At 68.2% G+C, this 25,802-nt stretch overlaps 1 protein-coding gene across 6 annotated transcripts; it reads left to right on the top strand.

Moving 5' to 3' along the window:
- The first annotated feature begins 1,548 nt into the window (after positions 1 to 1,548).
- COL16A1 (collagen type XVI alpha 1 chain) lies at positions 1,549 to 25,756 on the top strand. Of its 6 annotated transcripts, none has more exons than XM_032132387.1 (71): positions 1,550 to 1,675; positions 2,610 to 2,722; positions 4,516 to 4,578; positions 4,693 to 4,810; positions 6,086 to 6,209; positions 6,293 to 6,568; positions 6,648 to 6,728; positions 6,943 to 7,074; positions 7,534 to 7,587; positions 8,371 to 8,406; positions 8,784 to 8,810; positions 8,980 to 9,042; positions 9,197 to 9,238; positions 9,337 to 9,381; positions 9,546 to 9,581; positions 9,733 to 9,795; positions 9,916 to 9,960; positions 10,045 to 10,140; positions 10,244 to 10,282; positions 10,493 to 10,537; positions 10,819 to 10,854; positions 10,977 to 11,084; positions 11,174 to 11,209; positions 11,295 to 11,330; positions 11,410 to 11,499; positions 11,594 to 11,638; positions 11,776 to 11,811; positions 14,649 to 14,702; positions 14,866 to 14,982; positions 15,078 to 15,113; positions 15,231 to 15,338; positions 15,428 to 15,550; positions 15,624 to 15,677; positions 16,231 to 16,272; positions 16,352 to 16,387; positions 16,541 to 16,594; positions 16,662 to 16,730; positions 16,825 to 16,869; positions 16,991 to 17,017; positions 17,098 to 17,163; positions 17,263 to 17,316; positions 17,390 to 17,443; positions 17,521 to 17,574; positions 17,891 to 17,935; positions 18,015 to 18,131; positions 18,430 to 18,465; positions 18,651 to 18,725; positions 18,869 to 18,913; positions 19,208 to 19,252; positions 20,360 to 20,413; positions 20,519 to 20,572; positions 21,463 to 21,516; positions 21,646 to 21,690; positions 21,782 to 21,835; positions 21,929 to 21,964; positions 22,240 to 22,302; positions 22,414 to 22,485; positions 22,678 to 22,731; positions 22,826 to 22,870; positions 23,093 to 23,137; positions 23,240 to 23,293; positions 23,403 to 23,456; positions 23,578 to 23,628; positions 23,759 to 23,848; positions 23,946 to 23,981; positions 24,087 to 24,131; positions 24,220 to 24,408; positions 24,504 to 24,570; positions 24,662 to 24,838; positions 25,216 to 25,293; positions 25,393 to 25,756. In XM_032132387.1, exons 2-71 carry the CDS (start codon positions 2,647 to 2,649, stop codon positions 25,593 to 25,595), a joined length of 4,824 nt encoding a protein of 1,607 aa, XP_031988278.1. In that variant the 5' UTR covers positions 1,550 to 1,675; positions 2,610 to 2,646; the 3' UTR covers positions 25,596 to 25,756. The 6 variants fall into 6 exon arrangements, with proteins under 6 accessions (XP_031988279.1, XP_031988282.1, XP_031988278.1 ...); XM_032132385.1 differs by having other exon boundaries at positions 11,591 to 11,638; XM_032132386.1 differs by lacking the exon at positions 1,550 to 1,675 and adding an exon at positions 1,769 to 1,825 and having other exon boundaries at positions 11,591 to 11,638.
- Positions 25,757 to 25,802: the final 46 nt, after the last annotated feature.

Here is a 25,802-nt window from a genome sequence, read left to right as displayed (position 1 = left end):
GCCACCCCTGGGGCTGCCAGGGTCGCTTTGTGCCATTGGGTTGGGGGCAACCAACTCAGGGGAGCACCCTGGGAAGTGAGGGAAACTGAGGCACGGGAAGGGTGCCTCAGTTGTGACCACTCCAAAGCGTTTTGCGGATGAATTGAGGATCCTGGGAGCTGGAGAGGACGGGATGAGGCTGCCCTTCATCCCTGCTCTGCTGTGGGGTTGGGGTGGGATGTGGGGCCAGTTTTGGGGCCGTGCCCCACACCCACAGGACACACAAACCCCCTGCAGTGCCCCCGTCCCGGGTTCATCGCTGCTGGGTGGCCCCAAACAAAGAACATCTCGAGGTGAACAATCACCCCAAACGCAGGAACGAGAGAAGTTTCGCTGCGTTTTCGTTCCCACTTGCTTTAATTACCCTTAATTACCTCAGCAGGCACCTCGAGGGAGCGTTGTCACCACGTCGCCGGGACTGGCGGAGCCGAGCCCCTGGGGTTGCCCACGACAGTTTATTTACTGCCTGTGCCTAACCAGCAGTTGTTAATTAGCGACTTTATGGGGTTCCACGCGTCCCTCACGCGTTTGTAAAACTGCAGCCTAAATAGATCCGTCACCATTTAGGAGAAAACGCAGCTGAGCCGGGGTCCTGTGCCATCCCAGCGCTGGGATGCAGGGATGGAGATGCCAGGGGATGCTTTGCAGACCCAAAATTGCACGGGCTGGGCTCGTTCCCTGCTTGTTTTTGGGGGGATCAGGGCGGCCTGGCACGCAACGGGAAGATGGAGCAGAGCCGGGCAGCCAGGCCCCGGGGCAGCATTCCAGGCTGGCACGTCCCAGTGGCGCGGGGCTGGATGCTGCGCGAGGGCGCTGGGAGCCGGGATGGGCGCCGGATCCCTCCAGGGCTTGGCAGGGCTCTGGGAAATCAGCAGCTCTGCTGCTGCTGCTGCTGGGGACGTGGGAGCAGCAGCGGTGCCAGCGGCAGAGATGGTGGCAGGGTTCCCGTCGCAGCGCTCTGACCCCGGGCACCTCGTCCTGAGCCAGACTGTCCCCAAGCCACCCCAAGGCGCAGGGAGGGGACAGCAGCTCCGTGTCACACCGCGGGCTGGCTGTCCTGGTGCCTCGGGGTCTGCCCGGAGCTGCTCCTGGGGTCGTGCCAGTGGAGGAGCATCCTTGAGGGACACCCTCCTCCTGCAGGGACAGACATTCTGGCCAGCGATGCCACCACCGGTGCCAGCACCTGGATCCCCTCCGTGCTCCTGAAGAGAGGAAGAGCCGCTCCACGTGGATGGCAGCCAGGGAATGGGCTACACCCCACCCGCGGGATTGGGGTTCCCCTCTTCTGGGCGGGGGTCCAGCGCCCGGAGCGGGGGGGGGGGAAGGCGGGTGGGGAGGGAGGGAAGGCGCTGCCGTGGGAGGCGCCCGGGGGTGGAAGAGGAGGAGGAGGAGGAGGAGAAGGGCGGGGATGCGAAGGCGGGCGGCGGCCGGGCCCCCCCGGGTTGGGGGGGGGGGGGGGGGGGCGCGGAGGGCGGGCAGCGCTTGGGGGGCGGCTCGAGCCCCCCCCGGAGGGAGGCGGGGAAGGCGGCGGGGGCGGCGCTCCCGGTGTCCCGCGGCGGAGTTCCCGGTGTCCCGCGGCGGAGTTCCCGGTGTCCCGCACCCCCCGGCAGCCCCGTCCCCGCCGAGCCCCGCGCAGGTGAGCCCCGGGCAGGGCCGCACCGGGGGGCGGGAGGAGCCCGGCGGAACCCCGCCCTGCGGCGGGACGGGACGGGACGAGCGGGGGATTCCCCGTTAATCACCGGAGTTAATCACGCCCCGGGGCCGCGGGGACCCGCCGGTGCGGAGGGTGCGGCGCAGGGAAGGCGGGGAGCGGGCGGGGGGAGCTGGGGAGCGGAGCGGGGGTGCAGGGGTGCAGGGGTGGGTGCAATGGGAGCAGAGGTGGGTGCAGGCAGTGCCAGGCCAGGCCAGGCGGCTGGCAGCAGGGGGGACAACCGGTGAAGGGGTTGTGCTTCGGGACAGGGGGGCTGGGAGTCTGGGAAGAGTTGGGGGTGCGAGAGAGCCCCGTGCAGGCAGGGCAGAGGTGGCCCCGCTGCCGGGGGTCCCGGGGGCTGTGCGATGGGGGATGAAGGAACATGAATGCACGTCCCGCTCTGGCAGCAGCCCCTGGAGCCGAGTGTGTCCGGTCTGTCCCGGCTCCTGCTCCCGGCCTGCAGCCCGACCGTGCCTCGTGGCAGGAAGCAGGAGGGAGGCCAGGTCGGGGTGACCTGCAGGGATACCCCGGGATCTGCACGGCACCGGGGGATAAAACGGGAGGCAGTGAGACCTTCCTGGGTGGGTGCACGCAGGAGGTGCCCGGTTCCACTCTGGGGAACCTCAGCCATCGCATTTCCGGATGTTTGGAGTAAATCCGGGTGCTGGGGTTTGACGCCCAGGGATGCTGGGATGCTGAGGCTTGGGCTGGGTGTGGAGCAGATGGATGGGGGCCACACTGAGCCCCAAAACGTCACCGAGCCATGGCCAGCAGGGTCAGCGCTGCTCCATGCTGGTGGCTTTGCTGGTGTGGCCAACCTCCATGGGCTGGTGGCCACCAGGTGCCCACCCCGCTGCTGCCCGGAGTCTCTCTCTTGCAGGCAGCCGTGCGGGCCCTGAGCCTCTGCCACGGGCACCATGAGGGGTCTCTGGGCCCTGGCGCTCGCCGGGCTCGTCAGCGCCTGCCAGGGGAAGGAGCTGCCACCAGCGGAAGGTAAGGACCACCAGGAACGAGGCCTTGGGAGCCACCTCCCTCCTCGCCTGTCCCTTAGGCGAGGGCTGGGTCAGACCCAGGGGGTGACAATACGGAGGTGGCCGGAATCACCGTGAGCTGTGCCAGGTCCCCACGTGCCAGGACTGGAGCGGTGGCTGCTGACCGAGCGCCGGGGCTTTGCTCAGCATCCCGTGCGGGCAGGGGGCCAGGCAGAGCTGAGCCGAGCGAGCCCGGCTGCGGGGAGCCAGCCCGGGACACCCCGACACCGCTGCCACAGCCGCGGCCATCAGGGAGGGACGGGGCTCGGCCACTCTCCGTCCCTCGGTGCCAGCTGGCGGCCAAGGCAGCGGCGTCCGGCAGCGCGTGTGGAGCCGGGTCCGGGCGGGAGCGGGCGGGGCAGGTGAGCCAGGACCGCTCCGGGCAGCGGTGAGGATGCACAGAGCTCCCGAGAGAGGTTTGGCCTCCAGCTGCGAATCGGGAAGAGGTCTGGCCATGACCCACGCGATGGTTGAGGGCTGGGGGGTGTCCACGTGGGACAGGGGGAGCGTGGCTGAGCCCAGCGCTGCCGGGGTGTCCCCGGCCTGCGTGTGGCTCCCGGCGTGGGATGGGCTCCAGGGGAGGAGCCTCTGGAAGCGACGCCGTGGTTGCATCAGGCTCGGTGGGGGTGGAGCGGTGGCTCAGCCCGAGGGGCCCGGGTTTGCCCGTGGAGGGGTCCCTGCTGCCCGGCACGGCGTAGCCTCCCGTGTCCTGGCCTTTCCTGAGGGATAGAGGGTTGGACAGGCGAGATTTTCCCTTGGGAGCAGCAGCAGGGCTGGGAGAGGCTTCAAAGAGATCGCACGGGGGTGATTTATGCTGCGCTTTGTGTCCCCTGCCCTGCTGAGGGTGATGTCAGCGCCGGCGGGAGGGGACTCTGCCCCCGGCTGTGACACCCACAGGCCCCGAGGGGACTCTGCGTGTGGCCAGGACATTCACAACCCTCACTGCTGTGGCTGGGTCGGGGGTCCCCAGGGCCAGGGCATGTCCCCACACCACTGCTGGCCCTGTGGTCAGCATGGGGGACAAGCCACGGTGGTGCCAAGCTCTTGGACAGAGAGATGGGCAAGGGCTGGGGGGGGGGGGCGGTCAGAGACCCCCCAGGAACATCCAAGGAAGAGGTGGGAGAATCGCTGGTGCCCATCCCTGCTCCAGGGCCGCCGTGCATGGAGACAAAACAAATCCTTCTCTCCCTACCGCCTTGTTTACTCCTTTATCTCGCACCTCCCAACATCTGGCGCATCTGGAGGTGACTCGGTGCTGCTGGAGCCGTGATTTATCCCTGCGAACAGCAGCAGCACCCCCGTGACCGCGCCTGACGCGGCATTTCCTGCGCCTCAGCCTCCGGCTGGACCCTCACCCCTGTCCCCCTGGGCCGCCAGCTCTGAGCTGTCACCGGGATGGGACAGGAGCAGACAGCTCTCCGTGGCACTGTGGGTGTCCCTGGCACCCGTCCGAGCCTCCTGATGCTGATTCCAGCCGCGGGGCTGTTCCGGGAGCTGGGAAAAGCATTTCACCTGTGGGAGGCAGCAGGGCCAGCTCGGACCCTTCCAAACTGCTCCTGGAGCGTTCCAGCTTCGCTCCTCCCGGCCGCCGGGAGCCTGCGCTGCCCTGGGAGCGGGGTTTGCTTGGTCTGTGCTGCCTCGGGGGGCTCCTGGCAACACCTCCTGGACTTGGGGAGCTCTGTGTGGTCCCACCCTGCTCGTCCCACCGTGCCTGGGGACGCTGCAGCGACAGTGATGTGCTGGTTTGCCTCACAGGGCAGCTGTGCCCGCAGCTCTGGGATGAGGATCTGGCTGGGGACAAGTATGAGAACGTCACGGGTAAGAAAAGACCCTCTCAGGTCCCTTAACAGGCGGGGGATGGGCTCTGTGCCCTGCCTGGGGACTGTCACCTGTCCCTGGGCCAGGTCTTATGTCCTCCACTCTGTCCTGCAGGTTTTAACCTGATTAAAAGGTTCGACCTGCTGAAGATCTCGTCCATCAAGAAGATCCGCAGCGCCCGGGGGCCAGCGGTGCTGCGCCTGGGCACCGTGCCCCTGGTCCAGCCCACGCAGTGAGTGGCCCAGGGTGACCCATGAGGTGGCCCTGGGTGACCCATGAGGTGGCCTTGGGTGACCCGTGAGGTGGCCCTGGGTGACCCAAAGCTCCTCCAGGCGTCATCCCCGTGTGTGTTGTAAGGTTGGGGTCTGGGTGAAGCTGGATGGGCTTTGCCCTCAGCTGGTGCCAGGGATGCCAGGCAGCTCCGTGTCACCCGTGGGCACACAGGGGACCCCGGGGCTGCCCGAACACCTTCCTCCTCGAAAGAAAATCCCGGGCTGCCACGGCTCGGCTGGGTGCTGGCCAGACCTTGCGCAAGCAGGGCTCTGTGACTGCTCTGCGGTTGCTCTTGGCAGGCGCCCGCGGGCTCCAGACGAGCTCCAGAGGCTGCTCAGCTCTGAGCAGGCACTGCTGGGTGTGTGGGGGGCTGCTGGGGGGGCACACGGGGACTGGCACCTCCGTCTCCGGTGCCCGTAGTGCCAGGGCTGGCAGGGATGCTGCAGCGTGGCAGAGCGGGAGCAGATCCACGTCCTCGGGAGCTGTTCCTGCAGGAAACGGCTGCGGTTTGTCCCCACATCACTCCAGGGCTGGCACAGAGCTGTGCCGGGCATGAGGCTCTCCAGAGGGTGAGGAGATCCAGCCTGGGCAGCCAAATCCTTGGATGGCTTTGGGATGGATGGTGGATGCTCCAGGCTGGTGCTGCTCTTGGCCGAGGGCTTGTGGCATCCCAGATCCAGCCTTGGGAATCCAGACATGGGGACAGCCCCAGTACCCTGGTTGTGAACTCCTCTGGTTGCCCAGCCACCTCAGTGCCCAGTCAAGGTGTCCCTGTGCCCCACGGAGAGCAGAGGAGACCACTGGCCTTGTCCCAGTCCCTTGGTCCAGCTCCAGAGCGGTGGCTTGGAAAATCACGGGTGTGGAGCCAAGGCCGGGAGCGGAGCAGAGCCCGGAGCAAATATTTCCAGTGGTTTAATGGGCTGTGGGCAAGCTGGGGAAAGGCTGCCACAGGGATGATGGATGCATTTCCCAGCTTCCCAGGGACAAAATTCTGGGATCAGAGCATGGCCCTGGGTGCTGCAGCTGCCCCAGCAGGGCCGTGTTTGGGGTGCACAGTGTGGGGCCGAATCCACCGTGATGGCATCTGGAGTGCCACCAGTGGGGACACATCGTGGCAGGACCCCTGGGGGGCTGTTGGGGTGATGCTGCCACCTGAAAGTGCCCTATGGATGGGCACAACCCCGTCCCCAGAGTGCCCCGCAGGGTCCGGCCACCCCAACACGTGTCCCCACAGGCAAGTGTTCCCCCGGGGGCTGCCCCCCACCTTCACCCTGGTCCTCACCTTGCTGCTGAAGAAGAACAGCACCGGCGAGCACTGGTACCTCTTCCAGGTCACCGACCGCCAAGGATACCCCCAGGTACATCCCGGGAATGCGGCGGGACGCGCCAGGGGACAGCCAGGAGCCGTCTCTGAGCGCGGTGCTGTCCCCTCTGTGCCCAGCTCTCCCTGGCCGTGCACGGCCCCGAGAAAAGCCTGGAGTTCCAGGCCAGGGCGCTGGGGGCCACCTTCGTCAGCGCCGTCTTTGCGGGCAAGGCCGTGGCATCCCTGTTCGACGGGCGGTGGCACAAGGTGGTGGTGGCCGTGCAGGGCCACGCCGTGTCCGTGCACCTGGACTGTGCCTCCATCTCCTCCAAGCCGCTGGGACCGCGGCAGGCGCTGGCCCCGGAGGGCAACACCTTCCTGGGGCTGGACGCCGTGCGTGGCACCCCGGTCCGGGTGAGTGCCCGCGGGGTGGGGGCAGCTCCGTCCGCGGTGCCAGGGTCACCCCTGACCTGCCACCCACGTCCCGCTGCAGTTTGACATCCAGCAAGCCCACATCTACTGTGACGCTGAGCTGGCCAGGCGGGAGGGGTGCTGCGAGATCTCGGCCAGCGGGGTGAGTGCCCCTGAGTGCCCCTGAGTGCCCCTGAGTGCCCACCCCAATCCTGGCAGGACCCTGGAGCTGCCCTGTGCACGCTCAGGGTTTTCCCCAGAGGGGAGGCGCAGCGAGGGCAGGTCTGTCCCCAGTGTGTCACCTCCTCGTGCTGCCTGTCCCCACGGCCCCGGCTGTCCCTCGGCAGCCCCCCTGCCACCCCGCTGTGTCCCTGCAGTGCCAGACGGAAGCGCCCAAGACTCGCCGGCAAGCGGAGCTGATGCAGAGCAGCAACCTCATCGAGATGGTGCCGCAGCCCGAGGGCCGGGTGTTCACCCGCTGCTTCTGCCTGGAGGAGCCGCTGGGCACCGTGAGCTCCGGCAGGGCCATCCCGGCCCCATCCCGGTTCCCATCCCCGGCCCCGACCCCATCCCCATCCCCGTCCCGGTCCCCATCCCCGCTCTCGACCCCATCCCCACCCCTGGCTCCATCCTGGTCCCCATCTCCGTCCCCATGTCCATCCCCACCCCTGTCCCCATCCCATTCCTGGCCCTTTGGGGTGGGCAGCAGCTCGGTGGTGCCCGGTGCAGCCACGTTGATCCAGCCCCTGGAAAATCCCTTCCTCCCTTTTTCCACCCGGTGCGAGGCTCGGGAGGGAGGTGCCGGTGACTGGAGGCCTGGGAATGAGGGAGGGGAGGGCTCCTGTGGTCCCACCGCTGCCTCATCCATGGGTGCCCGGGCAGGATAACCCGGGATTCATGGAGAGGGAGCAGCCAGGGGTGGGATAACGCAGGCAGATGACACCCACGGTGCTCTTCTCTCCCCACAGGTGCCGGGAAGAACCTCGGGAAGGACCAGCCTGAGGGAAGATCCCAAGGAGAAGGTGAGAGTGTCCCAGCCTGGCTATCCCAGTCCTGGCACGCTCAACCCCGCTCCCCTTCCAGTGCCATCCCAGGGTGCCACCCACTATCCCAGACCCAGTCTGGCTCTGTCCCTGTCACATTTGGGAAGTCCCAGCTGCTTCCAGCCCTCCTGGGATGCCGGGAAGAGCGGCTGCTCTGCTCCCCCGAGCAGGAATTGAGGCCCCACTCTCTCTGTGCTGCTGCTGGAGCGATCCCAGCTATGGCCAAGGGCCTCTTTGTTCCCTCCGAGCGTCTCCGGAGCATTGCCAGAGCTGGGAAATGTCTCCAGCGCTCCTGTTCCTCATCCCTGAGTGTCTCTGGGATCCCTCATCCCACCACAGGGATTCATTGCTGTGTCCCAGGGCTGGGATCCTGCCAGGGCTGGGGGCTGGAGGCCATGGGGACACAGCCACATCCTACCTGTCCCCAGTCCCGTGGGAGCAGCCTGGAGGGGCTGGTTTGGCCCAGCAGAGCCATGGTCAAGCCACAAATCCACAGGGAGAGCCAGGCCAGCACCTCATCAGCTCCCCGGGGAGGAAACACGGCGGCTTTTCCCTTTTCCATCCAGGAATTCCCAGTGCCCGGAGCGCTCCAGGGCTGGGGGAAGATGCTGCTGGGGGAGCCCTGAGGGTGTGCGGTGCCCAGGGGAGCAGGGCAGTGGCTGTGGGGTTTGGGGGTGCTGTGGGGTTTGGGGTGCTGTGGGGTTTGGGGTGCCGTGGGCAGTGCGTGGATCTGCTCCAAGCTTCCATCCCTGTCTCTTCCAGTGCCCTCCCTGCTCGCCCCAGATGGCATCAGGAAATGTGAGTGTGGCACTGGACGTGGGGACGCCGAGCTGGCCCAGCTGGACTGTGAGCTGGGGGTGGCAAAAGCCACCGGGGTGCTGTCACCAGCCCCCCACGACCCCACAGCTCCTCCTGGCCCAGGGCCCTGCAACATCTGGAAAGTCCCTGATCCTTTCCAGATGTGGCCCCATTCCTACAGCAGCTGCTGGCTGGGGGTGTGGGGGGATGGCAGGGGGATGGCAGGGGGATGGCAGGCATTTGGGAACTCCGTGCCCCATGGTGGCACTTGGGGACAGGAGTTTTGGGAGGATGGGCACCGTGGCAGGCTCAGGGCTCTCCTGCTGCCATGTGAAGCCACCGTGCCCTTGGGGGACACCTTTCTCCTGCCTCCACAGGTCACCCTTGGTCCCCCAGGTCCAAAGGTAGGTTTGCCACCTCCCAGGACACCCAGAGCTCAGCTCCAGCGGAAATGTGGGAATGCTGTGCCGGAGCATTCCTGTCAGGAGCTGTGGGCCCTGCTGTGGGGACACCCTGTGCCCGCTTGTCACCCACCCCGTGCCTGTTTGTCACCCACCCCTCCCTCTTTTGCAGGGCACCAAGGGCGAGCGCGGCCTCCCTGGCACCGCCGGTGCCAAAGGGGAGAAGGGAGAGCGTGTGAGTGTCCCCAACCTACCCCTGGCCTGTCCCCTTCTGCTGGGGGGCCTCTCCCTGTGGGATCCCCAGCACAGGGGGGTCCCGCTGCCCTGGGGGTGCTCCCATCCCCAAACCCCCCCACCCTCATCCCTGAGCCGCCTCCCCCCCTCCGCAGGGCCTGGACTGCGTGCGCACCCACCCCGGTGGCCCCGTGCAGGTGAGAGCCCACCCAAACCCTCCCCAAACCCCCTCCCTGTCTCTGCCTCTCCTCTCACCTCCTCCTCCTCCTCCTCCTCCTCCTCCTCCTCCTCCCAGTGTGCTGAGGGGCCTCGGGGTGAGAAGGGGCAGCGTGGGCAGGCGGTAAGTGCCACTCGGCTGTGGGGCCACGGCGTGGGGACACTGCGGGAGTCCCCTGCCCTGGGCTGTGGTGGGTGGGTCCAGCTCCGTGTGGGCCTGAAAGGAGCAGGAGGGGACCCTGCCTGAGCCCACCTGGGCACCCCCTTTGTCCCGTTTTTCCCGTGCAGGGACTCCCGGGGCCAGCGGGCACTGATGGGCAGAAGGTGAGTCCGGCCCACCTGTGGGCATCGCAGCAGGGACACCTGGGATGGTGGCAGAGGTGGCAGCACCTGCCAGTGCCAGCTTGGGTAGCTTGGGTGACACCATGGGTGACACCACGGGTGACACCACGGGTGACATTCATCTGTCCTGCAGGGCCAGAAGGGCGAGAAGGGCGATGGGGGACTGCAGGGCAAGCCGGGGCGCCCTGGGCATGATGTGAGTAGTGCTGGGCAGTACCTGGGCACCCCCTGGGCACCCCCTGGGCACCCCCTGGGCATTCCCTGGACAAGGGGGCCTGGCCACAGGAGCCTTCACATCCCAATCCCCTCCTGCCAGGGCCGGCCTGGAGAGATCTGCGTGGTGGGGCCCAAGGGCCAGAAGGTACCTGGGGCTTTGGGGGTGAGGGGTGGGAGACGGGGCACCTGGTGGCACTGCCAGCACTGCCACCCCTCCATTGTCCTCCAGGGTGACCCCGGCCTCGTGGGACCCGAGGGGTTGGCCGGTGAACCGGGCCCCCCAGGGAAGCCAGGATCTCCAGGGATTGGCTTTCCAGGGAAGCCGGTGAGGACCCCTGTGCCACGGTGGTGTCCCCACGGTGGGCATTGCCAGGGCTGGCTGGCCAGGGCACCTGAGCAGGGCTAACACCACCCTTTGTCCCTTTCAGGGTGACCCCGGTGGACCCCCGGGTCCGAAGGGAGAGAAGGTGAGTGGAGGGAAAGGGGTCCCTGCTGTTCCCGATGCCCGGAGCCGGATCCAGCACGGCTGAGCTATGGCTGGCCAAGCTCCTTGGGTGGCCCAAAGACCTGGCTCGGGGGGCAGGAAACCCCCCCCGGGAGGACAGGGGCATCACAGAGGGCCCAGAGCTGCGGTGTTTCCCCTTGCTGAGCTCCGGTTTTCCCATCTCTGGCTCCAGGGCAGCCCGGGAGCTCCTGGACCCGGAGGATCGCCTGGGACACCCGTGAGTAGCGGGACCGGGAGCCAAAGCCCGGGGTCAGGGCCGGGTTTCTTGGCTCGGGGTCGGGGCTGCTTGGCCGGAGAGGTGACGGGATCCGAGCCCGGGAGTCGAGAGGGCTTTGGGAAAACCGGCGGCCCTGCTCGGGGCTGGGATCATCCCAAATGATGACCATCCCGGGATCATCCCGTGACGCGGCTGGTGGCCAGCTGAGGGGTGCTGGGTGGCACTGATGGGGCACACCTTGGCCTCCCTGAAGCAGCCCCGTCCCCGCTTTCCTCCCGCAGGGTCCCCCCGGTGTCCTGGGGCCGAAAGGAGACAAGGTGGGTGCGGTGACAGAGTGGCCCGGGGGTGCCCGCGGGCACATCCCCCGGCCTCGGGGCATCGCGGGGGGCATTCCACGGACCCCCAGGCTGGGCTCTGTCTCACCGCTGCCACCGGGCAGGGCGAGCCGTGCGAGGTGTGTCCGGAGGGGATGCTCGGTGCCATCGGAATTCCCGGCAAGCCAGGACCGCGGGGAGAGCCCGGAGCGCCCGGCAGGGACGGGGTCTCGGTGAGTCTGAACGCAGGGATGAGTGGGGTGGAGGGCAGAGCTGTCTCACCTCAGCATCCCTGATGTTCCCTCTGTTTCCGCGTTCCCAGGACACACCCGGCCCCGCAGGACCCAAAGGGGACAGGGTAGGTGACACGGGGTGAGCTGGCTTGTCCCCAGCTGGACCTGGGGGACGCCGAGCAGCGTCCAGCTCCTGCTTTTCCTTCCCAGGGAGACGCCGGCATCCAGGGGATGAAAGGGGAGAAGGTGAGTGTGTGACCCTCCATCCCACCCCCCCGCTCGGCCGCTGCGCCCCACCCTGAGCTGTCCCCTCCTGCCATCCCAGGGGGACTCCTGCCTGTCCTGTGATCTCCGTGTGCTCGCCGCGCTGCGCCGCGGCCCCGCCGAGGGGCTCGAGGGGGAGCCGGGGCTGCCGGTGAGTGCCGGGGCTGGACCCTCCTGTCCCGTGCTGGGCTGGCACCCCGGAGGTGCTGTGGGTGCCGGGTGAGTGACCATGGGGTGTCCAGCAGGGCGAAATGGGGCTCTCCGGGCTGGCTGGGATCAAGGGCGAGAAGGTGAGTGACCCCCACTCTTCACACCCCTGGAAGAAGCGGGAAGGGCTGGATCATCCCATGGGGTCGGGGCAGGCTCGGCTGATCCTGACCCTAATCCTGATCCTGGCCCTGATGACCATGAGCCTGCTCCATTTCAGGGGGACAGCGGCCATGTGGGACCCACGGGCAGACCGGTGAGTGGGGACACAGAGGGGGCTCAGGGTGGGGAGCCCAGGGGTGCAGGAGGGGTCTGGGGGCTCAGGGTGGGGAGCCCAGGGGTGCAGGAAGGGTCTGGGGGCTCAGAGTGGGGAGCCCAGGGGTGCAGGAGGGGTCTGGGGGCTCAGGGTGGGGAGCCCAGGGGTGCAGGAGGGGTCTGGGGGCTCAGAGTGGGGAGCCCAGGGGTGCTGGAAGGGTCTGGGGGCTCTGGGGGGGGAGCCCAGGAGTGCAGGAAGGGTCTGGGGGCTCAGGGTGGGGAGCCCAGGGGTGCAGGAGGGGTCTGGGGGCTCAGAGTGGGGAGCCCAGGGGTGCAGGAGGGGTCTGGGGGCTCAGGGTGGGGAGCCCAGGGGTGCAGGAGGGGTCTGGGGGCTCAGAGTGGGGGAGCCCAGGGGTGCAGGAGGGGTCTGGGGGCTCAGGGTGGGGAGCCCAGGGGTGCAGGAGGGGTCTGGGGGCTCAGGGTGGGGAGCCCAGGAGTGCAGGAGGGGTCTGGGGGCTCAGGGTGGGGAGCCCAGGGGTGCAGGAGGGGTCTGGGGGCTCTGGGGGGGAGCCCAGGGGTGCAGGAAGGGTCTGGGGGCTCAGAGTGGGGAGCTCAGGGGTGCAGGAGGGGTCTGGGGGCTCAGAGTGGGGAGCGCAGGGGTGCAGGAGGGGTCTGGGGGCTCTGGGGGGGGAGCCCAGGGGTGCAGGAGGGGTCTGGGGGCTCAGAGTGGGGAGCCCAGGGGTGCAGGAGGGGTCTGGGGGCTCAGGGTGGGGAGCCCAGGGGTGCAGGAAGGGTCTGGGGGCTCAGAGTGGGGAACCCAGGGGTGCAGGAAGGGTCTGGGGGCTCAGAGTGGAGAACCCAGGGGTGCAGGAGGGGTCTGGGGGCTCAGGGTGGGGAACCCAGGGGTGCAGGAGGGGTCTGGGGGCTCAGGGTGGGGAGCCCAGGGGTGCAGGAGGGGTCTGGGGGCTCAGGGTGGGGAACCCAGGGGTGCAGGAAGGGTCTGGGGGCTCAGAGTGGGGAGCCCAGGGGTGCAGGAAGGGTCTGGGGGCTCAGGGTGGGGAGCCCAGGGGTGCAGGAAGGGTCTGGGGGCTCAGAGTGGGGAGCCCAGGGGTGCAGGAGGGGTCTGGGGGCTCAGGGTGGGGAACCCAGGGGTGCAGGAGGGGTCTGGGGGCTCAGGGTGGGGAGCCCAGGGGTGCAGGAGGGGTCTGGGGGCTCAGGGTGGGGAGCCCAGGGGTGCAGGAAGGGTCTGGGGGCTCAGGGTGGGGAGCCCAGGGGTGCAGGAGGGGTCTGGGGGCTCAGAGTGGGGAACCCAGGAGTGCAGGAGGGGTCTGGGGGCTCAGAGTGGGGAACTCAGGAGTGCAGGAGGGGTCTGGGGGCTCAGAGTGGGGAGCCCAGGGGTGCAGGAGGGGTCTGGGGGCTCTGGGGGGGGAGCCCAGGGGTGCAGGAGGGGTCTGGGGGCTCAGGGTGGGGAGCCCAGGGGTGCAGGAGGGGTCTGGGGGCTCAGGGTGGGGAGCCCAGGGGTGCAGGAGGGGTCTGGGGGCTCAGAGTGGGGAGCCCAGGGGTGCAGGAGGGGTCTGGGGGCTCAGAGTGGGGAGCCCAGGGGTGCAGGAAGGGTCTGGGGGCTCAGGGTGGGGAGCCCAGGGGTGCAGGAAGGGTCTGGGGGCTCAGGGTGGGGAGCCCAGGGGTGCAGGAGGGGTCTGGGGGCTCAGGGTGGGGAGCCCAGGGGTGCAGGAAGGGTCTGGGGGCTCAGAGTGGGGAGCCCAGGGGTGCAGGAGGGGTCTGGGGGCTCAGAGTGGGGAGCCCAGGGGTGCAGGAAGGGTCTGGGGGCTCAGAGTGGGGAGCCCAGGGGTGCAGGAGGGGTCTGGGGGCTCAGAGTGGGGAGCCCAGGGGTGCAGGAAGGGTCTGGGGGCTCAGAGTGGGGAACCCAGGGGTGCAGGAGGGGTCTGGGGGCTCAGAGTGGGGAACCCAGGGGTGCAGGAGGGGTCTGGGGGCTCAGGGTGGGGAGCTCAGGGGTGCAGGAGGGGTCTGGGGGCTCAGGGTGGGGAGCCCAGGGGTGCAGGAAGGGTCTGGGGGCTCAGAGTGGGGAGCCCAGGGCTGCAGGAAGGGTCTGGGGGCTCGGGGGGAGGAGCCCAGGGGTGCAGGAAGGGTCTGGGGGCTCAGGGTGGGGAGCCCAGGGGTGCAGGAAGGGTCTGGGGGCTCAGAGTGGGGGAGCCCAGGGGTGCAGGAAGGGTCTGGGGGCTCTGGGGGGGGAGCCCAGGGGTGCAGGAGGGGTCTGGGGGCTCGGGGGGAGGAGCCCAGGGGTGCAGGAAGGGTCTGGGGGCTCAGAGTGGGGGAGCCCAGGGGTGCAGGAAGGGTCTGGGGGCTCTGGGGGGGGAGCCCAGGGGTGCAGGAAGGGTCTGGGGGCTCGGGGGGAGGAGCCCAGGGGTGCAGGAGGGGTCTGGGGGCTCAGAGTGGGGAACCCAGGGGTGCAGGAAGGGTCTGGGGGCTCAGAGTGGGGAGCCCAGGGGTGCAGGAAGGGTCTGGGGGCTCGGGGGGAGGAGCCCAGGGGTGCAGGAAGGGTCTGGGGGCTCGGGGGGAGGAGCCCAGGGGTGCAGGAGGGATCTGGGGGCTCAGAGTGGGGAGCCCAGGGGTGCAGGAAGGGTCTGGGGGCTCAGAGTGGGGAGCCCAGGGGTGCAGGAGGGGTCTGGGGGCTCTGGGAGGGGAGCCCAGGGGTGCAGGAGGGGTCTGGGGGCTCGGGGAGGGGAGCCCAGGGGTGCAGGAGGGGTCTGGGGGCTCAGGGGTGCCGGAGCCGGGTTTTGGGGGCCGCGGTCTCACCTGTGCTGTGAATTCCGGGCCCAGGGAATCCCGGGAGAGAAGGGAGATCCCGGCGTGCGGGGGCTCAAGGGAGAGAAGGTGAGACATTGGGGACAGCCCTGTCCCTGCCCTGTCCCTGCCGCCTCCCCAGCTGAGACCTGGGCAGCTCCTGGCACGGGACGGCGCTGAGATGGGGAGGGCAGGGGGGCCGAGACCCCCCGTCCCCCACTCGCCACCCTGCAGCGGGCACGTCCCTCCGCAGGGCGAGCAATGCGGGCAGTGCCCTCCCACCCCGCAAGCCCTCCAAGGGACAGCGACATTGGTGGCAGTGCCGGGGCCAGCAGGACAAAGGGGCCCTGGTGGCCCCCCGGGCAGAGCGGTGAGTGCCCCCCGTGCCCCCCGTGCCCCCCGTGCCCCCCGTGCCCGTTTTTGGGGGGGGATGCCCCAGCCTGACCCGTTCCTGCGTTTCCCCAGGGCAGACCCGGCGACGCTGGCGAGAAGGGACAGAAGGTGAGAGGGGCTCGGGGTGGCTCCTGGTGGCGCTGGTGGTGGCACAGGGGGCTGGCACCTCTGTGCGTGCCTTGTCCCCTGCCTCCCCGTGCCAGCCTTGTCCCCTCTCTTCGCCAGGGCGACGCTGGCAGCCCCGGGGACCCGGGCACCCCGGGCATGGCCGGTGTCCCAGGGCTGTCGGGTGAGCCTGGCATCAGGGGACCGGCCGGCCCCAAAGGCGACAAGGTGAGACCCCCCCCCACATTTTGGGGACCTGTGCCCCGTCACCTCGGTGTCACCCACCCCTCCATCCTTCTCCTGTCCCCTCCCCGCAGGGAGACGCCTGCGAGCCCGGCCCCGCCTTGCTCGGGGACCTCTCGGACGTGGTGGGCATCCCGGGAAAACCCGGTGCCAAAGGGGACCAGGGCCCGCCGGGCATCGGCCAGCCGGGCAGAGCCGTGAGTGCCCCCTCCCCACGGCCAAAGGGCCCCGGTGGCATCGTGTCCTCGGGGTGACCCTGCTGTGTTTTAGGGGAAGCCAGGACTGCCGGGGGTGCAGGGCCCCGCTGGGCCGAAGGGGCTAAAGGTGAGTGGGGTGCAGGGGTTGGGTGTGGGGTCCTGGGGGCACCTCACTGCCCCTGTGTGTCCCTAATGGGGTGCAGGGGTTGGGTGTGGGGTCCTGGGGGCACCTCACTGCCCCTGTGTGTCCCTAATGGGGTGCAGGGGTTGGGTGTGGGGTCCTGGGGGCACCTCACTGCCCCTGTGTGTCCCTACTGGGGTGCGGGGGTGGGGGGTGGGGTCCTGGGGGCACCTCACTGCCCCTGTGTGTCCCTAATGGGGTGCAGGGGTTGGGTGTGGGGTCCTGGGGGCACCTCACTGCCCCTGTGTGTCCCTAATGGGGTGCAGGGGTTGGGTGTGGGGTCCTGGAGGCACCTCACTGCCCCTGTGTGTCCCTAATGGGGTGCAGGGGTTGGGTGTGGGGTCCTGGGGGCACCTCACTGCCCCTGTGTGTCCCTAATGGGGTGCGGGGGTTGGGTGTGGGGTCCTGGGGCACCTCATTGCTCTTCTGTGTCCCTAATGGGGTGCAGGGGTTGGGTGTGGGGTCCTGGGGGCATCTCACTGCCCTTCTGTGTCCATAGGGTGAGCCAGGACCGCGGGGGATCGGCCAGCCGGGACTGCAGGTGGGTTTTGGGGTGCCGGTGTTGTCACCGTGCCGTGCTGGGTGGCTTTGGTGGCTTTCACACAATCTGCTTTTCCCAGGGAGACCCCGGGAGCACCGGACCCCCCGGACCCCCCGTGAGTAGGGTTTGGGGGTGGGGTTTTGGGGTGCCCAGCCCTGGGTGATGGGGCAGCCCCCAATTCCTGCCAGCCCCCTGTGTGGGTTGTGGCAGCTCTGGGGACACTGCTGTCCCCTCACTGGGAGGAACCGACACCCTGTCCTGCCCCCAGGGCCCCCCCGGACCGCAGGGACCCCCGGGGATGGCAGCAGAGAAAGGTGCCAAGGTAAGAGAGCGTCCCCCAGCCCTCGGTGTGCCCCGTGCTCCCCATTCCTGCTGTCCTTCCTCTGCAGGGACCTCCGGGCCCCAAAGGTGCCACGGGACCCCCTGGACCACCAGGGAGCAGCGTCACAGGGCCACCGGTAGGTCCTGTCCTCCAGGATGGGCAGTGCCACCCCACTGGCACCTCGACCCTGGCCAAGCCAGGAAGTTTCCTCACCCTCCTCTTCCTCGCAGGGCCCCGAGGGGCAGCGAGGGCTCCCCGGGTCCAGCGGGCAGCCGGTAGGTCCGGGGGGGTGCCGGGGGGCTGTGCCAGGGGTGTGGGTGGCCGAGCTGGTGCCCCGCGGTGGGTGGGGGGCACCGGGGACCCACCCTAATGCCCATCTCGGCTTTCCTCTGGCAGGGGGAGAAGGGCGCCCAGGGAGAGAAGGTGAGTTGGGGCTCGGGTGGAGCTGTGCCCCCCGTGCCACCCCCTCTGCCCGCCCTGTTCCTCACCTCCTCTGCCCACAGGGAGAGCCCGGGGAGTGTTCCTGTGCCCCCAGCCCCCGCCAGGACCCCAACTACACCGGGATGCCGGTGAGTGCCACCCCCTCCCCCGGCTCCGTGTCACCCTCACAGGCACCCCCCGGCCCCGTCTCACCCTCCCGGATTCTCTTCCCCGTCTCTCACCCGCAGGGAGCCCCAGGATTATGGACCGGGATGTCCTGGCAGCCCCAGCCTGGTCCGCAGGTCGGTGCCACCCTCACTGTGCCCCTCCCACACCCCCCTTGCCTCCCTCTGATCCTTTTTTGGGGTCTTGCAGGGTCCCCCCGGAGCTCCCGGTCCCCCTGGGCCGCCCGGTGCCCCCGGTCGCCAGGTGAGCCATGGGAGAGCAGGAATGATCGCCATCTTTTTAGGGCAAGGTTTGAATACTCGGTGTCCCCTTGGATTTAGGGAATGCCGGGACACAACGGCTTGCCCGGACTGCCTGGACCGGCTGGAGACCTGGTAGGTGGTGACAATTCCCACGGCAGTGTCCCCTGCCCTGCTCCCCCGTCCCTGGGGACAATCCCTCCTCCCATCCTTCCCTCCTTCCACCGTTCCCTCCCTCTTCTCCATCCCTCCCATCCTTCCCTCCTTCCGTCGTTCCATCCCTCTTCTCCATCCCTCCCATCCTTCCCTCCTTCCGTCGTTCCATCCCTCTTCTCCATCCCTCCCATCCTTCTCTCCTTCCGTCGTTCCATCCCTCTTCTCCATCCCTCCCATCCTTCCCTCCTTCCGTCGTTCCATCCCTCTTCTCCATCCCTCCTTCCCTCTTTTCCAGGGACCTCTGGCCGTCATGGCCGAGAGGAACATCGAGGTGCTGAAGGTGAGAGGGTGGGGATGGGGTCACCCTCCTGCCCCGCGGGACCCCTCGGGGTGCCCCTGACTCCCTCTTTCCCCCCCAGACTCTCTGCGGCGACTGTGCCCAGCTGCAGGCGGCCCTGGAAGCTCCCGGCAGATTGGAGGGGGAGAAGGAGGATGGGGGCATGCCGGGTGCCCCTGGCAGCGAGAACTGTGCCCGGGTGAGTATTCCCACAGCTCCGGGTGGGAATTTGGGTGCCCGACACCCCCTGGCCGTGGAGGGGGAGGTGTAGAGGTGCTCCCGAGTCCCAGCGAATTGGATTGTGTGGGAGTTGGGGGAAGTACCGCACACTGGACGCGCTTTGGGGACACTGTGGGCACGCTTTGGGGACACTGTGGGCACGCTTTGGGGACACTGGTCCTACTGGGAATGCGGGCAGGCTTCCGGACACCGCCTGGATCCTGGGAGGGGACAGGCTCGTCCTGTCGCAGCGGGGTGACTCCGGGGTTTTCTTGCAGTGCTTTGCGCAGTTCCCGCGAGCGGAGGAGCCTCGGGTGAGTGGCGCTGGGGCCCTTGTCCCACCCCCTGCTCCCCAGGGACGGTCCCTGCTGGGCATCCAGGACCAACTGTGGGGGCTTTGGGGAGTAGAAGCTGCTTGCGGGGTGCTTGGCAGGGCTCGGAGGTGGGTGATGGGCGGTGGGCAGGTCTGGGGTCCTGATGTGTCCCCCACTCCCCTCAGGGTGACAGCCCTGACTGCGCTGGTGATCCCGGGCTGCCAGGAGCTCCGGGCATCCCAGGAGAGAGAGGAGAGCAGGTGGGTGAGCTCCAACCCATCCATGGACCCCCTTTCCTGCCATGCCAGCCCTTCCCGGGGGCTGGGGCAGGTCCCGTGGTGCCCCTCGGGGCTGTCCCCGCCTCTGTGGTCACACTTGGTGACCACACCCCGTCCCTCCCCAGGGCTCGCCAGGACTGCGGGGACCCCCGGGACCACCTGGGCCCATCGTAAGTACCCCTGCCCGGGGTGGGGGGATTCTGGGGGGCTCAGAGCCCTTAAAAGCTGATTGCCAAAGGGGCTTGGCACCCTGCCCTGAGGCCGTGGTGACGGGCAGTGGGGCGTGGCCGTGGCGAGGCACAGGTGTGGCACGGCATGGCACGGATGTCCCCGGTGAGGCTGGAGATGGAGATGAAGGTGCTGCCAGCCCGGAGGTGGAGCAGGAGCTCTGTGGCACCCCCAGGGCTCAGCCCGGGCTCCCCAGCGCTTTTTCCAAGCTGTGACCTCCCTGTTTCTCCCCTCAGGGCCCCCCAGGCTTTCCCGGAACGCCGGGCGCACCCGGACTGCCCGTAAGAACCCAGCACGGCTCCGCTCTGTGCCCTTGTGTCGCTGCCGCTTGGTTTGGCTGTGTCCCTTGTCCCCGTCCCCGCCGGGAGCAGCCGCAGCACAGCTGCCCCTCCCCTCCCACTCCATCTCCATCCCTCCATTCCCATTCCTCCATCCCAAGGCAGGGGGGCCCGGCAGACCCGGGATGATCTTCCTCAGCTCAGGGATCTGGTGCTGGGTCTCTTCACCACCGCGGGACCTGGCGCAGCTCCGCGGCTCCAGGTGTGCCAGGGACCTGCCACCTCAGCTGGGTGACCGTCACAGCTCCCACGGGGGGGCACCTGGTGGCTTCCAAGGGACATTTGTGGCGACCAGGAGGATCCCGTGTGTGGCCGGTGCTGCCTGGGCTCATCCTCCTCCTCTGGTCACTCCTCTGTGGTCATTCAGCCTCCACCACCATCTCCATCTTCATCTCCATCTTCATCCTCATCTCCACCTCCATCTCCATCCTCCTGCTCCCGCCCTGCTCGCTCCCCACAGGAGCCCGTGGTGGGGCTGTGCCGGCGGCTCTCGGAGGATCCTGCACTCCTGCTCGTGTCCCCTCGTCCACTAATGTCACCATCACCCCACGGCCTCTTTGGGGCTCTCTGGGGCTCTCTGGGGCTCTCTGGGGCTCTCTGGGGCTCTCTGTGGGCCGTGCTCTGCGGTGTGCCAGCGTGTCCTGTCATTCTCTGCCACCTCGGCACCACGTCACTCCACTAACCCACCCCGGAGGTCCCTGTGGGGCTCCCGGCTGTCCCCGTGTCACCCTGGGAGGATGGGGAACACCAGGCTGGAGCTGAGGGCTGGAGCCAGCTCTGGGCACCCCCCGCAGTCCCCCCAGGGCTGAGCTTTCCTTGGCTCCAGGGTCACAGCGCCAGGGTTTGAGCATCCCCCCCCCGCCCCATGCCTGGGCACTGCCCCCGGTGCCCGTGGCTGTGCCAGGGGTGGAGGGAACCCAGCCGCGATCCCAGCAGGCTGGCAGAGGTCACAGACCCATGGACTGTGCCCAGGTCCTGCTGCCAGGTGGGCACAGCCCCGGGAGGGGCTGGAGGAGACCCCCCTGCATCTCCTTTCTTCTCCCCCCAAAGGGTCTCCAAGGGGAACGTGGCCCTGCCGGGCTCGCCGGAGCCAAAGGGGAGCCGGTGAGTGCTGTGGGACGAGGGGACAGGGGGACATTGGTGGCCCGTGGGGGTTGGCACCTGGCTGGGGCACTGCAGGTGGCTCAGTGTCCTTGTCTTCACACACAGGGACCTCCAGGACAACCCGGATACCCCGGAGCTACAGGGCCCCCCGGCCTTCCTGTGAGTACTGGGGGCACCAGGCAGCCCCTGGGGGTCCTCGTGTCCCTCCTGGTGCTCATTGAGACCCCCCCCATGTTGCATTTGGGGACCCCGGTGGGCACAGAGCGCCATGTCCCTGCAGGGCTCATCTCTGTCCTGTCCATCCAATCCCATCCCACACATTCCCAGCGTCCTGTTCATCCATGCCAGGGCACCTGCACCCTGAGCATGCCCCGGCTGTGTCTCCATCTCTCCTCTTCTATGTCCCATGTCCCATCCATGCCCCAAAATCCCAGCCATGCACCATTTCCCATCCATGCCCCATATCCCATCCATGCCCCAAATCCCATCCCTGCCCCATCTCCCATCCCTACCCCATATCCCATCCCTGCCCCATATCCCATCCCTACCCCACATCCCATCCCTACCCCGTATCCCATCCCTACCCCATATCCCATCCCTACCCCATATCCCATCCCTACCCCATATCCCACCCCTGCCCCATCTCCCATCCCTACCCCATATCCCATCCCTACCCCGTATCCCATCCCTACCCCATATCCCACCCCTGCCCCATCTCCCACCCCTGCCCCATCTCCCATCCCTACCCCATATCCCATCCCTACCCCATATCCCATCCCTACCCCATATCCCATCCCTGCCCCATATCCCACCCCTGCCCCATCTCCCATCCCTACCCCATCTCCCATCCCTGCCCCATATCCCATCCCTACCCCATATCCCATCCATGCCCCAAATCCCACCCCTGCCCCAAATCCCATCCCTACCCCAAATCCCATCCCTACCCCATATCCCATCCTTGCCCTATATCCCATCCATGCCCCATTTTCCATCCATTCCCCAAATCCCATCCCTGCCCCACATCCCACCTTGTCCCCTTCCTTCCCCAGGGCATCAAAGGCGAGCGAGGCTACGTGGGCCCCCCTGGAGAGAAAGGGGAGCTGGTGAGTCCCTCGGGGCCCTAATCAGGGGCAGTGGGGCCGGGCTCTCCCCCAGGTGCCCCCCTCTCCGTGGGCACCGGCACTGGGATCCTTCCAGCCACATCCATCTGATCCCATCCCTGTCCTTCCCAGGGACCCCCCGGCGTGGACGGGCTGCCCGGTCCTGTGGGGCCAGCGGTAGGTGCCCACCCTGAGGGTTATGGGGTGGGAGAGGGGTGGCTGTGGGTGTTGTGGGGTGCTCCCACCACCTCGTCCCGTCTCTCCGCAGGGTCCCAGGGGCGAGCGTGGGCTACCGGGAAGCGCCGGAGAGAAAGGGGACCAGGTGAGTGTCCCCAAAGGGGCCAGAACCCCCCTGAGGACCCCCATGGGGCAAGATGTGGCTGTGGGGTCTGGCTCAGCTCTTGTGTCTCTGTAGGGTTTCCAGGGCCAGCCTGGCTTCCCGGGACCACCGGTGAGTAAATCCCACTGGGAATGATGAGTACAACCCCCCGGGAATTCCAGGAAGGTGTCTCCAAGGCTTGGTGCCCATCCCTGGCTGTGTGTCTGGGTGTCCCCACAGGGCCAGGGATGGGGACAGGGGGTTCTACCCGGGGGACACGAGTGGGATGAGGTGCAGGGAGCAGCTCCAGAGCAATCCCATTAAAATAAGTTGGGGAAGAGCGGGATTTATGGGCTGGGCTCTTCTGCTGGGATCCCCCATTAACTCAACACCCCTCATCTGTTTAGGGTCCTCCTGGTTTCCCAGGAAAGGTTGGTCCAGCTGGGCCACCAGGGCCTGTGGCCGAGAAGGTGAGTGCCAGGGGCAAGTGCCACCGGGCAATGCTCTGTGGTGTCACCCCTTGCCCCCCAGATTTGGTGCCCAGCCCTGGCTGTGCCCATGACCTCCTGTGGCTCTTGCAGGGCAGTGAGGGCATGCGAGGCCCCGCGGGGATGCCAGGACCCCCTGGACCCCCTGGACCCCCAGGAATCCAGGTAAGACCCCCTCTATGTGTCACCCTTGGGTGCTCCTGGGAGCACCGCTGGCTGTTCCCATTCCCCAGGGACCCGTTCCCTTTCCCCAGGGATCTGTTCCCATATCTTGGGGTGCCCTGAGCAAGTCCCTTGGGGACCCCCAGAGCTCCTCAGTGCAAACCACCCTCTGTCACTGTCACCTTGTCCCCACAGGGCCCTGCTGGCTTGGAAGGACTGGATGGCAAAGACGGGAAGCCAGGGCTGAGGGTGAGGTTCTGGCGCTCTCTTGGGTTTTGGTGGGGGGCAGCCACCCTGAACCACCCCCCCAGGACACCCCCAACCCACATCTCTTTCTCCCCAGGGTGACCCTGGTCCCCCCGGGCCACCAGGGATGATGGGTCCTCCGGTGAGTGACAGCCCTCCTTGTCACCCCTCCCTAGTGCTCCGTGCCTGGCATGTCCCTGCAGCCAGGACTGGGGTCCCCTGAGCCGGGACTGTCCCACCACGTGTTCCTGGGGACACTGAGCTCTGGGTGCTGGCCCTGGACCAGCACTGCAGAGTCAGAGTCACCTGCTGGGCTCTGCTGGTGGCACCCTGGGAGCCCCACTCAGCTCTTTTCTCTCTCCAGGGTTTCAAGGGCAAGACAGGACACCCAGGGCTCCCAGGACCGAAGGTGAGCGATGGTGACGCTGGGTGGTGACATCCCCAGGGGCCTCGGGCCTGGCCAGAGTCTCCACTCGTTGCTCTTGCCCATGATGTCCCTTCCTCCTTTTAGGGTGACTGTGGCAAACCTGGCCCCCCGGGGAGCACGGGCCGGCCGGGAGCGGAGGTGAGCGAGGGCTGGGTGACCCCTGGGCAGGTTGGGGCCCTTTGTCACCACCCTGCCTTCCTTGTCACCACCCCTCCCCACCTCCTCCTCCTCATCTCGCCTTCCTCAGGGTGACCCTGGACCCATGGGACCCCAAGGCCGGCAGGGACCCCCAGGGCTCATCGTAAGTTGGAGCTGCCCCCCATGACATAGCCACGGGGGGATCACGGCGGGGACTCCCTCTGGTGCAGGGAGTGGGGACATCACCTGTGACCCCCAACTGACCCGCCTGTCTCTGTCCCCAGGGACCCCCCGGCAGCCCGGGGCAGCCGGGTCCCGCTGGCCTCGCTGGAGTGGTGAGTACTGCCAGGGCTGGAGCCCTCACTCTGGGATTTGGGGTCGGGATGGGACCACGGAGAGCGGGTTTGGGGTCCCCATCCCCGCCCCGCGCTGATCCCGATGCTCCCGGCTCCCTCCTCCGCGCAGGGGCTGAAGGGCGAGCGCGGCTCCGTGGGGGAGCGGGGTCTGCCGGGGATGCCAGGACAGCCGGGACCCCCGGGACACCCGGGACCACCGGTGAGTGCAGCAGGGCACAGACCCCGTACCCCGAAGCAGTGGCTACCTTGGGGGTGGCCCCGTGGTGTCACCACCTCATTCTGTCACCACCTCGCAGGGGGAGCAGGGACCGGACGGACCCGTTGGGAAAGAGGTAGGAGCGGGGGCTCTGGAGCTTTCCTGCCCCGCTGGACAGAGGGATGGGGACACAGGGTCGCCGGGGTGGGGACATCCCTGCCACGCTGCTGCTGTTTTCCAGGGACCCCCAGGAAAACCGGGCATTGTGGGACCGGCCGGACAGAAGGTGAGGGGAGCCTGGCAGTGCCACCGCCGCCTCCCCGGTGTCCCACAGCTGTCCCGGCACCCCAGGGCTGAGCCTTTCCTCTCCACAGGGTGACTCTGGATCCCCCGGCGAGCGGGGGTACCCCGGGGAGAAGGGCAGAGCCGGAATGCCCGGGGGTCCGGGGAAAAGCGGCTCCATGGGACCCGTGGGGCCACGGGGACCGGCGGGGGAGAGGGGACCCCCGGGCTCGCCGGGCCCCGCGGGCAGCCCCGGGCTACCGGGACCCCCGGGGATGATGGTAAGGACGGGTGGCCGCGTCGGGGGGCAGGACCCTGTCCCTTTGCCGGGGCGCGGTGGCCGTGGCCCGTCGCGTGTCCCCTCGTGTCTCCTCAGGGAGACGTGGTGAATTACGACGAGGTCAAGAGGTTCATCCGGCAGGAGCTGAACAAGATGTTTGACGGTAACCGGGGGAATGGCGACGAGGCCCGGGGACCCTCCCCGTGTCCCCGCCCTGTCCCCGTCGGCGCTGAGCTCGGTCCTTGTCCCCGCAGAGCGGATGGCGTATTACACCTCCCGGCTGCACTTCCCGGTGGAGATGGTGGCATCCCCGGGCAGACCCGGTCCCCCCGGGAAGGACGGGCTGCCCGGCCGGCCGGGACCCCCTGGCTCCCCGGGGATGCCGGGGCAGATCGGCAGAGAGGGGCGGCAGGGCGTGCCGGGCATGCGGGGTACGTGCTGCTCTCCGGGGCATTCCCGATGTCACCATCATGTTCCCGGTGTCCCTTAGACGTTCCCAATGTCCCCGGAATGTTCCCTACGTCCCTGGGACATTACCGGTGTCCCTGGGGCGTTCCTGATGGCCCCATCATATTCCCAGTGTCCCCACGACGTTATGGGTGTCCCTGGGGTGTTCCCAGCGTTGCCAGGACGTTCCCAGTGTCCCTGGGGCATTTCCAGTGTCCCTGAGATGTTCCTGGTGCCCTTGGGGCATTCCCAGAGTCCCTGTGGCATTGCCGGTGTCCCCAGGACATTCCCGGTGTCCCTGGCTGCTGGGATGCTGCGGTTGTGCCGGGATCTCACCCGTCTCCATCCCCCTCTCTCCCAGGTGAGCCGGGTGCCAAAGGAGAGAAAGGCGAGAAAGGTGTGGGGCTGATGGGGGACAGCGGCCCCCCGGGACCCCCAGGTGAGCCCCGTCCCTCCATGTGGCCCCCAGCCCTACGCTGGGCATTGCTGCCACCCCCTCATCCTGTCACCCCCCCCCCTTTCTCTCCATCTCTTCCAGGTCCCCAAGGGCCACCAGGCTACGGGAAGATGGGTCCCCCGGGCCCCGTGGGGCAGCAGGGCATCCCCGGCATCCCCGGCCCTCCCGGTGCCACGGGGCAGCCGGGCAAGACGGGGCACTGCAGCCCCGCCGAGTGCCTGGGGGCCATGCCCATGGAGCAGCCGCTCTTCCAGCCCAAGAACGTCAAGGGTCCCTTCGGCTGAGGGGCTCCGCGCCCCCCGTGCCCCCCGAATTTGCTGTTAATATTGTTTCCCCGCTGTGCCGGGGCCGTGCCTGTCGCGGGGGGCTCGGGGGTTGTACAGCTCCGGAGCAATCGCGGGGGCGGGTGGATCCTGCCCCAAAAATACACCTGTGCTGGTGCCCCCGCGCCTCCCGGCTCTGTGATCGGACACGGATGGGTCTCTGCCTCC

Source organism: Corvus moneduloides, chromosome 23, assembly GCF_009650955.1.
Source record: "Corvus moneduloides isolate bCorMon1 chromosome 23, bCorMon1.pri, whole genome shotgun sequence".
In the NCBI taxonomy this organism is placed as follows: Eukaryota; Metazoa; Chordata; class Aves; order Passeriformes; family Corvidae; genus Corvus; species Corvus moneduloides.
This window is presented reverse-complemented; position numbering and strand designations above follow the sequence as displayed.

Bases quoted from the DNA above. Each gene is read 5' to 3' on its own strand.
- COL16A1 (XM_032132385.1), top strand. From the start codon at position 2,647: ATGAGGGGTCTCTGGGCCCTGGCGCTCGCCGGGCTCGTCAGCGCCTGC. The intron at 17,444-17,520 runs GTGAGCCATGGG...CCTTGGATTTAG, and splicing joins CCGGTGCCCCCGGTCGCCAG to GGAATGCCGGGACACAACGG. The intron at 18,466-18,650 runs GTGAGTGGCGCT...CACTCCCCTCAG, and splicing joins CGCGAGCGGAGGAGCCTCGG to GGTGACAGCCCTGACTGCGC.